This window comes from Dendropsophus ebraccatus, chromosome 7 (assembly GCF_027789765.1).
Source record: "Dendropsophus ebraccatus isolate aDenEbr1 chromosome 7, aDenEbr1.pat, whole genome shotgun sequence".
Taxonomy (NCBI): domain Eukaryota; kingdom Metazoa; phylum Chordata; class Amphibia; order Anura; family Hylidae; genus Dendropsophus; species Dendropsophus ebraccatus.
The window spans coordinates 69,982,461-69,995,934 of record NC_091460.1 but is presented as its reverse complement, the minus strand read 5'-3'; the positions used below and the strand labels follow the sequence as shown (position 1 = coordinate 69,995,934).

Below are 13,474 nucleotides of genomic sequence, written 5' to 3'. Positions count from 1 at the left end.
TTGGCATTTCAACACTGGAACTGGGAGTGCGCTCCATTGCAAAGATTAGATAGATAGATAGATCCAGCACTGCTATGCTGCATAATGTCCCCCTCATCCCCTATCCCCAGCTAACAGCTGAACGGCTCCTCCATCCATAAGATGCCTTCCAATAACAGAACATGTGACCAGTACTTTATACTGCGTCCAGGAAGCAATTGTATTGGAGGACTCAGAGTGATGTATAATTGTCACATGCCCCTTCATTGGAAGCTACCTTATAAAATGGAGAAGCAATCTAGTTAGCTGAGCGGGACAAGTGTGCTGAACTAACAGCTCTATATTAGGAGTAAAGCGCAATGGTATCAGAAGCACCTAATTAAACAGCTGTAAAGTAACCAAAGTAAAGTAGCTGTAAAGTAAGTAAGATGAATATTGCTCTTTTTAAAGAGAACCTGTCACACTGAATGTGCGTTATCTCCAGGGAGCAGGCTATGGAGTAGGAGTAGCTTGGCAGAGTGATGTATAGTTTTATGAAAAAAAGATTTCATATAACTTATTCCTTTAAGTTAAGCATCATCAATTGATGCTTAGGTGTCCAGTAGGCAGACCTCCTCTGACTGACAGATACCTGTGTGTAACTTTATATGTGATCAAGCTGTCAATCATTTGTGAGGACTGCCCACTGGGTTCCTTAAATTATAGTAATGGGGATCCAACTAAATAAATGACAAGTTGTACTGAATCTTTTCTTAAAAATCTATACATAAATCTACCTAGGTCCTACTACTTTCTAACATGCTGCTCTTAAAGATTAGCATTTTAAAAGGTCACAGGTTCACTTTAAAGTTGACAGAAGACACAATTTAAATGCATGCAAGTTAGTAAAGCAGTAGTAGACACATGCACACATGGTTCAGCCAAACAATGCTGAACAACAGAAAGCCCTGGAAAAAAATTACCTCTGTTACTTTAAGAAAAGCAGCACTGTTGCTCACAATATTCTTGTGAGAAAGCATTGCACCCTTTGGATTTCCTATTCAGGGGATAAAATAAACTAATTATCGTTGTATACAAAACCACACATTTCCTGTATACTGGTCTAACAATATTACAAGTTGCATGCATCACATAAGATCTAAGAGACACAGAATGAATTTTACACCTACCTTATGCACAGTGGAATATATTGGTGCTATATAACATTCATTACTTTGTCTAATAAATAATCAGATAAGCTTAGGTTTCCTCATGATTTGTCACTTGGCATGCATAGTGACCACCATAGCCACCTACACGGAACAGTCTTTACTCTTCATGTTCCTTGTTCCCCCCACTAGCCACCAAGCTGTGCAAATATTTTCACAGAGTATTTAGTATCTGTGCTATTAAACACAGACACTAAGCTTATTGCTAAGAAACTCAATTGACAACTGGCTTTAGTCTTCTGAAGTTATGTTATAATCATGTTTTTTTTTTTTTTTTTTACGATGCTGGAATGGAGGGGTGAGGGTCAGGAAAGAGTCACCTGTTGTTCCACTTGTGAAGCAAACTACTGCAAGGTCTTCTGGCTGTGGTGGCTACAAGAAATGGAAGCACATTTAGTATACAGATTCCAAAACTATTTAAGTCTTGAAAGAATTGCCTGGGAAATACACTTTTACAATTAAATTGGCCAGGGTAGGGTAAAAAGAAATGCTCCTTTTCTACACTGCTTTAATAGAGCCTGGCTGCTCAGAACTTCCTGGTGACCCACCTTACCTAATGATTGGCTGTATGATTTGTGCACAGACAAGGAAGTACTGCAACGCTAGATCGGGCTATATCTGAATAGCAGTAGCACGGGTAGGAGAGTACACATTTTTGCAATTACCTCATCAAAGCTGGGTTATTACACAGACAAACCTTAACCAATCCAGGGGGCCGATGCTCCCACAGTCCTGTGAAAGTCTGCCACAGTGCTGGTGTCACATACCTGCAGGTTGCCACAACGGTGATGCCTTGTTTGCACTGCTACAGTAAATGATTGGCTGCAGGTCAAGTGTCAGTATTTCACATTATAGCTGTTAAAGTGAAAGACCTCTGGGGGACCACTGATGCACTAAAGGGGCTGGTAATTTAACAAAGTACTATATGCTATTTTGTTAACTCCCTTTAAAGGAAAATTGATGCTATGCACAATTACACACTCTCCCTTTAAAGATGATTAATTTAAGACATCATATTTACTTGGAAACTAAATGCATCTTTTTGCTACGATTAAAACAGATAAATAATAATGCATTTATACTATATTATATATAGTATAAATATATATTATATTTATTTATAATATATATGTACATCCCTCTACTGACCTTAGGTTTCTGATGATGATTCCGTCCTTCTTCCTGGATTGGAGAACAAACAGCATTAAAAATAATGAATGCCTTCTGAAAGGCGTTCAGCATGTAGCACACATTAATAATGTAATTTAGTCTGCCCAAAAGGATACCAGTTGTTTAAAACTAAAATTACTTCTGTCCTATAGAACAGTGCTAAGACATGGGCAATATAGGGAAAAATAACTCCTCCATGATCGGAAAAAGTCATAATCCAATGCAGATGATTACTTGGAATACGTTTGCCTGTTCTATATATCTATTCTGGAATTATGTTTGTTTAGTTTTTTTTTCCAAAACAATAACATACAAATCAGACAGTATTTTAGAATTAGGTTTTTGAGTAGATTTAGGGGACCACTGTTAGTTATAAGGGAACCTCAAGGACAAACTCTATTCACTAATTTCTGTGTATACATATTGAAGTAACTAGATGTTAAATCTATATGCTCATAAAATGGTCCGTTCCCAACTACAATCTCAAGCCCAGCTATCAGTGACTAATGAGCAGATGCTCATTTTTGGTCAACCACATATTGTGTGGGCATAACATATCTCTGTCTTGCTGCCAACCATTATGGCCACACAAACGATTAAGCAATTGTTCATTTCTGACAATTGGCCCCATGGTAAATGGTCCTTTGAATAAGTGCTAATCTACTTGTATATTGCCAATCAATGCACATTAAAGGGGTATTCCATAACTAGTGTAAACGCCGATATGCTTCTGGGGTATGTAATGTAATGAACACTGACCTCAATGTCTCTCAGGCTGACTACTTCAACACCGCACTTCTTGCCTCTCTCCACAAGCTCCTCATCAAAGGGATCCATCAGAACCACTGTACGAAGGCCTGGGGTGTCTCCATTTTCCACATTGTCCAGTAGTAACTTTGCTTTTTCAGTATTGTCACAGAACACCAGAGAAATATCAGCTGGAAGAAGTAACATGCGCTCTAAACAACTTCACCATTGTCTACCGTAGTACAACACTTAATATGGTTTTAGAACACCCAGCCAAAAAAATGCAAAGAAGAATTTTAAGTATTCTCCCAGAAGCCACAGCAATGAGGTAATTCAAAAAGTATTTAATCAAAGGAAAGGGGGGGGGGGGGGAGCCATCACATAGCACCGGAACAGATCGCATTACAACAACCATATTCTAATACAATGAAGCCTCAATTAGAAAATCAGAATGGCTCTGCATGTAGAAACATAAGCCAGAAAGTCAGGTACCTTTGTTAATAATGTAGGTAATCGCCTCAGCTCCGAGGGTATCATACAGAGGCACAGCCACCATGGAGTAGGTGTAGCAGCCCAGTTCTGTGATTATCCACTGTAAACAGAGGATTTATGGATTAATTCTTCACTTCATTGTTCCTAATGCTGGCAAGATACAACTTGATAGACCTTTTAATGCAATAATAAAACATTGGAACGCACCAGCGTTTCTCAACTTCAGCCCTCAGGTTCCCCCCAATGGGTCATTTTTTAAGGATTTACTTAGTATATAACAGGTGATACAATTATAGTTTGTGCATTAGGTATCACCACTAGGGTACTTTGTATAGGATATCCTCAAATCACGACCTTCTGGGGGTACTTGAGGACTGGAGTTGAGAAACACTGGAATACACTAGAGGGCACACTATATTATACATTTTAATATATTTTCAGTGATCAATATAGCCTAAAAATGTGATGTAGACAGGGCTGTAATTCTTTGATCGGATCGAGGGTCTGACATCCGGCAGCTTCACTGGATCAGTTGTTTGAAGAGGTGCAGTGCCAGATTTTTGTGTACTTTTAGTGCTGGTGGTACAGGGTACTGCTGCATTGACCCATTCAGTTAAACTGAGGTATCTTGCACTGCTGCTACTGAAAGTACAGTAATTTAGGTAGAAGAAGCATGTCACAGCTGATCCACTGGAGTGTCAGGCGTTTGACCCCCACCTATCTAATAAAAGATAGTAAGTTATTAAGACTGAGGGATAGATTTTTCAAACATGGTGTAAAGTAGAATTGTCTTAGTTGCCCCTGGCAACCAGATTCCACCTTTCATTTCCCAAATCTGTGAGGAATGAAAAACGGAATCTGATTGGTTGCTAGGGGCAACTGTGCCAGTGCTACTTTACGCCAGTTTGATAATCTCCCCCTGAATCTTTACTAGGCAAAAAAAGGGGGGGTTAAAAGGTGTATTTTTCCTTGTTTTAGATGCAAACTACCCCTCTAGATAGCCTGTATAATGCAATTCTAGTGTGTTTTTTGCGCAGAAAAAAAAAAGTCACAAAAAACAGGCAACATTGTTCAGTGTTAACTACGATGCATATTACAATCAACATTGAAAATCATGTTGTAAACATTTATAAGACTCATTTTCCTGTGCAAAAAGTAAAAAAAGGTGACACGTGAGAATAGCCCAAAAAAAAAAAAAATAAAATAAAATAAAATACTGTAAGTTGTGTGTGACTTTGTAACCATACTACATCAGATTTATTGCCCCATGGGAATCCCCAGTTAGAACAGTTCCAAACCAGACCTCACAGGACAGCAAATAGGAGCGAAAATCTCTCACCTCTGGCCTGTTTTGTGCAAAAATGCCAATGAACTGTTCCGAGCTTGGCTTACAGCCCCTGTGCAGCAAGGCAGATCCAAGATACTCTGCCCTATCTGACGCCTTTGAGGGAAAGGGGGGAAAAAAAATTACAATTGCACACAATACAACAGGGTGTTTATCATATAGCCATTTTAAATACAGTTTAAATTCAAAGTAATTTATTAAACTGAAAACTGCAGTAAAGTGATATACACAAGATAAGTGTGAGGGTCTTATAGTGTCTGCATGAGATGAAAATCTGAGAAAAACGTTATGCATTACCTCTTTATAGGATATCCACTGATAGGGCTGATTAGGTTTCCGATGTCCCAAACAAGGTCCATTATCTAAAAAATGCAAATAACAAATGCTACAATCCAAAGTATCTTCATCCAGCATGTAAAGTAACAAACCGGTAAACACACGTAGATTTACTTAAGTGGTGTTGTAATGCACACAGAGAGGGGACAAATAAAGATCATCAAATATTAAAATAGTCGTTTCAAACTTTGCTCACATTCATAGTCTAAGACAAGAGCGTCAAACTCAAATACACAGCCGTAGGCAGACTAATATTTATTGAAGCACGTATGCAGCGTTTCTGCCACTGTCACAGCAGCACGCATCTCCCAGCATTTTGCACTATGATAAATTGCTATAGCATGTCAAGTATAGGATAGAAGGTGGATGCTCCCCCATTTCATGTATACAATTAAATGGGTTATCTGGAGTTTATAAAACTTTTGATCCTGCAGTTATAAAGATAATAAACTTTTCTCACCTTTTTAGGCCCCATTCACACGTCCATGTCAGTTTTTACTGTCAGGAAATCCTGATCAGGAGACCTCAAATGTCATCAGGAAAGTATCAGGATTTCCTGACAGTAATCCGTTTTTACCATCAGGAAAAACCCTCAGGATTTCCTGATGAGAAAAAAAAAAAAATGGTCTAGTATGCCAACACACAGCCCCTAGTGTACCTGGATGGCCACAGGCTGCAGAACTACAACTCCCATCATAACCTGTCAGCAAGGCATGATGGGAGTTGTACTTCTGCAACCTGGATGGCCACAGGCTGCAGAACTACAACTCCCATCATGGCCTGTCAGCAGGGCATGATGGGAGTCATACTTCTGCAGCCTGTGGCCATCCAGGTTGCAGGGCATGATGGGAGTTGTAGTTCTGTAACGTGGGTGGCCACAGACTGCAGAAGTTCAACTTCGATCATGGTCTGTCAGCAGGGCATGATGGGAGTTGTACTTCTGCAGTCTGGCCATCCTGGTTGCGGGTGGTGGGGATGTGCCGCGGGGGGAGGGGGGGGGGGACAAGTGCCGCGGGCGGAGGGGGTTCGAGGGTCTCTCGGGGTGCTGTGGCGCTGCTCAGGTCCAAGAGGGGAGAAGGCAGTGGAACTCCGGACGCTTTCCTGATGTGCATCAGGAAAGCGTCCGGGGCTCGGGCGCTCCCATAGACTTCTATGGGGGCGTCCGGGACGGAATTCCGGATGAAGATAGGACCGGTTGTAAATAATCTGGTCCTGTTTTCCGGAACGGACACCCTTCCGGAAAAATCCGGAAGGGTGTCCGTGTGTAATGAAAGTCAATGCGTCTGGAAATCCGTGTGGTTTTTCCGGACGTGTGAAGGGGGCCTTACACTGCCCTGGTGTCCTCCTTAGGTAAAAAGGTTGCTTTAATATTTTCCTTATAACTGCGGCACATCATCAAAAGTTTTTAAGCACCAAATAACCCCTTTAACCTCATTACCCCCACATCTGAAATTAAGCCCTTGCATCCCTGTCTGCAACTAACCATATCTGCTATTAACCCCCACCACCCGCTAACATCTGCTATTAACTCTTTGCTTCCCACTTCTAATAACCCCCTTCGCCCTTCCAAGTCTGCTATTTGCCAGCCCGTTCTTCTTCAAAGCATAAAAGTGAAAAAGTGTGCGCTTTGACTGGCCAGGGAAGTAAGGGAAAATAAGTCCCTTGTGTGTACTACTAGCAAACAACCTTGCACTACTGCCCCCCCCTGGAGGGGGCTCTACAAAAAAGAGTGAGAGCACTAAAATCACTAAAAAATTAAAAACTATACAAATGTTGTGCAACGTAGTCTGACGCCATTATAATCTTTGAAAACGTTATTGTTATGTGAAACAATTGTTGTATGTAAAATTAGTAGGAAGTGGGAATTATTAGGTGACAGGTAAGGTACAGTGTAAAAAAAAAAAAAAACCTAGGTTGGGCAGGGTCGTGTTAGTTGAGTGTTGTAGGGTCAGTGGTATTTTTCAAAATGCATCATATCCTGGGTACAGCATATTCCAGTAGTATTCTCTGTAGGATTTTAAAATGCTAAAATTAATATGCTCCAAAAACTAAAAGAAAAAGGACTATAAAATGCTTTAGATTTACCAAGCTGACAAAAAATCTCAAATGGTTACCCTTTTGAAGCCCCGAGAAAGCAGGGGGTCCTAGCTAAGTCTGCAAACCTAGTGGTGCTTCTGTGCCCTAGTGAAAGGGTATTCAACCTGCCAAGACAGTTATATACTTGTATGATACCTTTTTATATGCTGTCAGAGCACAACATACCTCAGGCCTTGCCTCTCTGACACTTCAGGCTAGGTGAGATATGCACTTAAATAAATCCATAGTGGGGAATTTACTTGTATCTGCAGGATAGGGGATAACTAGATGATTGGTAGGGGGTCTGACTGTTGGAACCCTGATGATCACAAGAATGCAGGGAAACAGTCCCCTGTAATGAAGAGTGCATGCATTGCCAGTGCTTTATTCATTCTCTTTTGTGCTTCTGAATATTACCAAGCACCAGGGATACAAAATACATTTCCTTTCCTTACATTACAGATAAAGTGGCAATTGTGCAAGTACACATCTCACAGTCTCTCCTCAAATATATTTCCGGGAACCTGTGTGGGTGGCCACTGGCTAAAATGGTTCCCCATGCAGCTGATGGGAAAAAGCAAAGCAGAACAGAGAACCAGAATCAAGAAAAGGCAAAGTTCTAGTAAGTGTAATCCACAGTGTATGATGAAACAAACTTTAATTTAGAGCAGAGGGGAAGAAGGAAAAAAAAAAGAAAAAAAAAAAAAAGACAACCCTGATCAATTTCAAATGCAGGAAAAACCATGGTCACAATTTAATAGAGAAGTAGTTGTAAGAAAAGTGCTCCATCCATGTCACCATCTCTATCATTGTCAAGTCTTCGTAAATATCTTAGGGTCCTATTACATGGAGCGATTTTTAAGGACTAACTATAAACGATCGCAAACCAGATTGTTTATGGTTAACCTGAAATCGTTCACCATTTTTTTTTTTAAACTGAGTTTTATTGAAAGTTGCACATAAGATGATACACAGAATATCAGCAGTTAAATAGCAGGAGAGGAGAACATTCAGACAAAGATTACTACAGAGTATAAGCTCAGATGCATGCCTTGTACAACATACCTTGTACAACATATTTTAAAATAGTGATAAATAGGTCCAAACCCTGGGCTAACGGAACATAACTTGCATCCTCTATATCCTGTCCAACAAGTGCAATGCATGCCTCCACCTGTCACCATACAATGTAGTCATGATAGACGATTACAGTGTATATTAGACTAATCGCGCCCTCAAGTTGTCCCGCTGACTAGTGTAATGCGCCGGTGAATCGCACCATGTTCCCCAGACTTTGCGAAATTTAGAGGGGGCACCCCCTATGTTTAAACACAATATTTTCATAAGAAATTGCCGTGTTTACCAGAATCAACCATTAGGGGATTGTTGGAGACCTTGAGTCCATCCATCGAAGTGCGATGGCCTTACGGGCAAGGAACATAGTTTCTCTGATAAATATCATCTGATGATGAGTCCATGCGTCCTCATCCAATATACCCAGTAGACCGCATTTAGGTGAACGGTCAATAGGTCTCGGCAGATGTTTATCCATTATTTCCCACACTTGCAGCCAAAAAGCATTAAATCAGGGAGTAGTCCCAGATCATATGAATAAAGTCAGATCTAGGATGCTTCCATCTATGGCACTTCGTGGTGGGGCATGAAATCGTTCACCATATTACACAGAACGATAACAGTTATTGCGATCGTTTATTCCTTCTGATCTCAGGATAACAATGGGCAATGTGCTATCATACTGAACGATTAGTGAAAAAATGCGGAACTTGAGCGAATGTGGAATTATAGCGAACAATTAACGATAATTTTAGGTTCAGATCTAAATTAACGATTAATGACATACGAACGATTTTTCGATCGTTGCCTGCAGTTACACAGAACGATTATTGTTTAAATTCAAACGATATAATGATTTTTCACACGATAATCGTCCCGTGTAATAAGGCCCTAAGTCTGATAGGGCCAGAAAGTCTCAAATCAGACTGTCCACAGATGTAAAATTACTATTAGTTGAGGCACCAGAGTATAATACATAAGGAATTAAGCATTCAGGAGCATACAGACAATGAGACAGGCTTCTTACTTGACACTTTCAATCCTCTTTGAAACACTTCATATATTGTTCTGACATCATCATAGTAGTATGTGATGATCTCATCACTATCCAGCAGAGTGGATCTCCGAGCGTTTTCATGTCCCTAAATAAGGAAACAGAAAATCATTAGATTAGCAAATTATGCTGGAAAAATTTATTGACAACTTCAGTATGGAAGACTCTGAACTGTTCAGAGAGTTCACTGCACTCTAAAGCAGTTGCAGGCAAACATTGAGGTACATCGGGTTTCAGTCTATGTTTACACTCCGTAAAATAAAAGTAATATACAGCCGTATGTTGAAGGTAATAATGTTCTCCATTGAAGCCAATGGGAAATTGTCTGGCAGTGCCCACACCATGTAGAATGGCGTCCATAATTGATTGCAACCATCCAAATAATGAATGTGCTCATTATTTACACCTGCTTTTGCAAAAAAAATTTTTTAATCCTTTCACGCATTATATGGCTAGCTTTCAGCCTTTGATGTTTTTTTCTGGAGACTATTCTATTTATTACATTAGATGCCAGTTTTGAACCCATTCAAGGGACTAAGGGGGAGATTTATCAAACTGGTGTAACGTAGAATTGTCCTAGTTTCCCCTAGCAACCAATCAGATTTCACCTTTCATTTTTCAAAGAATCTGTGAGGAATGAAAGGTAGAATCTGATTGGTTGCTAGGGGCAACTGAGAGTTTTATTTTACACCAGTTTGATAAATCTCTCCCTAAGGGTAGCTTCACACACACCGTATCGCAGCGGACTTTATGCTGCAGATCCGATGCTGCTGTGGATCCTGTACCTGTGAATGCACCCCAAGTCTTTCGTTTGACCAAACTCACAAAGCACCATGCGCCAAGTGCTGTTCACCCAAGATCTCTCCCCTTCTCCAAACCAAGTTAGTCATACACATAAAATAGCTGTCAGCCATCTCATCCTATTGCCCTATACACAAGCAAACTCTTCTAAGACTCCAGTAGCAGCAGCTGCTGTCTCAGATTCTGAGGAGACAGTCCCGGCAAAACCATGTCCTGAGAAGCCCCCCCCCCCCAGGGGCAGGAGGATGAAGGGGGTAGTAGTATGATGATGGAAGGGCAGGAGGATGAAGGGGGTAGTAATATGATATGTGGTGCAGCTGCATCATATGAGTCTCTGCCTGCTCTGGGTGGGGTGTGTAATATACTGGGGACCTAATACTGGGGTGTGTAATGCTCCTTTTGTGTTGTTATGACTAAGTTCTAACTAGAAAATTTTAAACCCACACCCATGATAGGCCACACCACACCAAGACCACACCCACAATAAGCCACACCCGTTTTTAACGCTAAAATGTCCCTGTGCACTTGAAATTCTGCACAAATTCTTTAGTGTAAATGGGCCCTAAGGAAATATTGACCTGTCCCTCAAAATAAGAATCAAAAACTCAAAAAGCACATAATAGCCTCTACAGAACATTGTTCATGTGAACATTAGATATACAGTATATAATAATCAAAATGATATGACTGTCTGCTGATCTAAAAATCATACAATTTGCCAAGGACACCCCAGTATTAACATGCAAATCGAGTGAGGGGCCCACTGGTTAGAATGCACCATTCTTGCCAAGCACGACACCAACCATTGTCACCCAATAAAGAGGCATCGCTTTCTGAGTGCATCCAATTTATTTAGCTCTGAAATAAAAGTACCAGGTCACTTATCTGTGGGTTTCCACATGGAAGAGCTTTACACTTTTCATTCTATTAACATAAACAATGCCGTGCATTGTAAACTTTAATCCTCCAAGTCATGTACATAGGGCTGGGCAATTTGGGCAAAAAAAAAAAAAAAAAAAAATCTTGATTTTCTTGAATCTCCCTGTAGGTCAGCAAAAGAGAAAAAAAAAAAAAAAAAAAGAGAAGAAAAATTATTGGCCAGTGCTATGGTGCGTTTACAAGTAATGATTATCGTGCGAATGAGCGATCATATGTGTAATTGCAGCGAACGATCAAACGATGAGCGAGAAATTGTTCATTTTGATCTTTAAACAAGTTCTCAACTCATCGTTGGTTGATCGAGCCGGCGCAGGGAGCTGTAGGATGCGGGGCCGGGCTGCGGAGGAGCGGGGGCCGGGCGGGCTTTCGGCTGGCTTAAATGATCTTAAAACTATCGCAAAACGAATTTCCGTACGATATATCGTACCGTCTAAACGCTGATCGTTATGAAAACAAAACGTTACTCCGACATAGTTAATCGTATGATCGGGCGAATTATCGTTCCGTGTAAACATAGCATTACTTCGAACAATCTTTGAACAGCAAGTATTGCCTAGATTTTCTACTAATTAGAACCAGATACTGAAACAAGTTCCTAGAGTGGTAGCTGTGGGCAAACTGCTAAGATTTTGCAATGCATTTTTGGTTGCACAGCTTTAAACAGGTGAAACAAATGCTCTTACTTCCACCTGCACAAGCTGGGCCAGCTCAAAAACTACATTAGGCTGCTCTTACACAGTGCAGTACTGCATCAAAAGGCACAGTACAGCTAATTCAATACATGCTTCACTTAGGTAAATTCCCTTTTTTGAATAAGTTCTAATGCACACATCTGCAGAATTCCGCCAGTGCACTGGACCTTGGAGCTCCCAGTGATTAATTAGGATGTTGGGAGCTCAGATACTGTTTAAAAGTTTGCGGCCGTGTCAGTACACTAGTAAAAACTTTCAAACAGTATCGGAGCTCCCATCATCATAATTAATCATGATACTGGGAGTTCCGAGGTCCAGGCTGCAGAACACAGTCTGTGCACGGACGGGTTTCTGCAGATGTGTGCATTAGCCCTAAGGGTGCTCCTCCAGTGTGTAGTTTTTAGGTGTGGATAATAAAGAAATAAAGATTATATAAAAAGAACAAATTATTTTTCTACTCTTTTTCCTCTTAGTTTCGTATATGGGATTTGTGTTTTGCCAATAATTGTAGTATGTACTGGACTAGCTGTTAGCTGTGTAATGGAAAACAATGCATTTTCGATGCAGTACTGTACTGTGTAAGAACAGTCGTAGGCCGCATGCACGCATCCCATATATTACAGGCCATAGATCTGTGCAGGTGGCATCCTAGAAGGTTTCCTCGGCTGGCATAATGTATCAATATCATGGCGGCGAAAATCTTTGATATGTCACGGCACTGTAATGAGAGTATTGATACATCATGCCGCCCAAGGGAAACATTCCTGGATGGCACCTGCATGGATCTATGCGGCCTTAGGCTTCTGTTACACTACAGTTGTGTTGAAGTTTTGCTCAGTTATTTTAATTTTTGTGATGCAACTTTGAAGCCAGAACCAGGTGTGGATCATATGATCCAGATAATAAAGATAATCTAAGATTAGATAATATAAAAGTACCAGTTTTTAATAACTAGTCAGTCAATCTATAAACCATGCTGTTTGCCAAATTCTAGGTACTTTTAGAGGGCATCTAAAATTGCTGGAAAACTAAGGTATCAATGTTTTCTTCCACCCATATTACCCTGCAGGTGTTCAATCGGATTAAGTTCTGGGCCCGGAGCCATACTGCCCCATCACTTACTGAAGGGTAATAGTCTCCAGAACAGGTTTTATCAAATTAAAAAGAAATTAAGACCTCTCTACAAGTAATTCACCTAGCGTCTGTCTTTGCAGCCTCGTATCCACAAGCAAAGGTGTTATGTATTGGAAACTTTAATCTAACAATCAACCCCCACTTAGATAGACATAGCATGGCTGGCATGGGAGGAGATGGGAGCTCGGAGGGATCCCCCTTAGGAATGCTACTGAAAGAACTAGGATGGGTGGATATCTTTAGACATTATCACCCCACTGCAAGGATATATTCTTGTCATGCTCTGGGGAGACAATCTTTGTCCAGAATAGACCATGCTATAGGAACTCCTGGTGTGGTGTCAATGGTATCTGCTATTACTTATACCCCTAGAGGGATATCGGACCACGCAGCCCTAATAATAACTATCTTTACTACAGGGACTCCC

General features: G+C 40.6%; 1 protein-coding gene across 3 annotated transcripts in view; it reads right to left on the bottom strand.

Moving 5' to 3' along the window:
• ACSL1 (acyl-CoA synthetase long chain family member 1) overlaps positions 1–13,474 on the bottom strand; it is a 62,291-nt gene that overhangs the window by 17,243 nt on the left and 31,574 nt on the right. For all 3 annotated transcript variants that reach the window (XM_069977742.1, XM_069977739.1, XM_069977741.1), the window contains exons 3-10: positions 9,455–9,569; positions 5,239–5,303; positions 4,936–5,037; positions 3,597–3,696; positions 3,117–3,295; positions 2,337–2,369; positions 1,508–1,559; positions 942–1,015 (exon numbers count right to left, since the gene is read on the bottom strand). In XM_069977742.1, the coding sequence (XP_069833843.1) occupies positions 942–1,015; positions 1,508–1,559; positions 2,337–2,369; positions 3,117–3,295; positions 3,597–3,696; positions 4,936–5,037; positions 5,239–5,303; positions 9,455–9,569 (720 nt within the window). The remainder of the gene's footprint in view (positions 1–941; positions 1,016–1,507; positions 1,560–2,336; positions 2,370–3,116; positions 3,296–3,596; positions 3,697–4,935; positions 5,038–5,238; positions 5,304–9,454; positions 9,570–13,474) is intronic.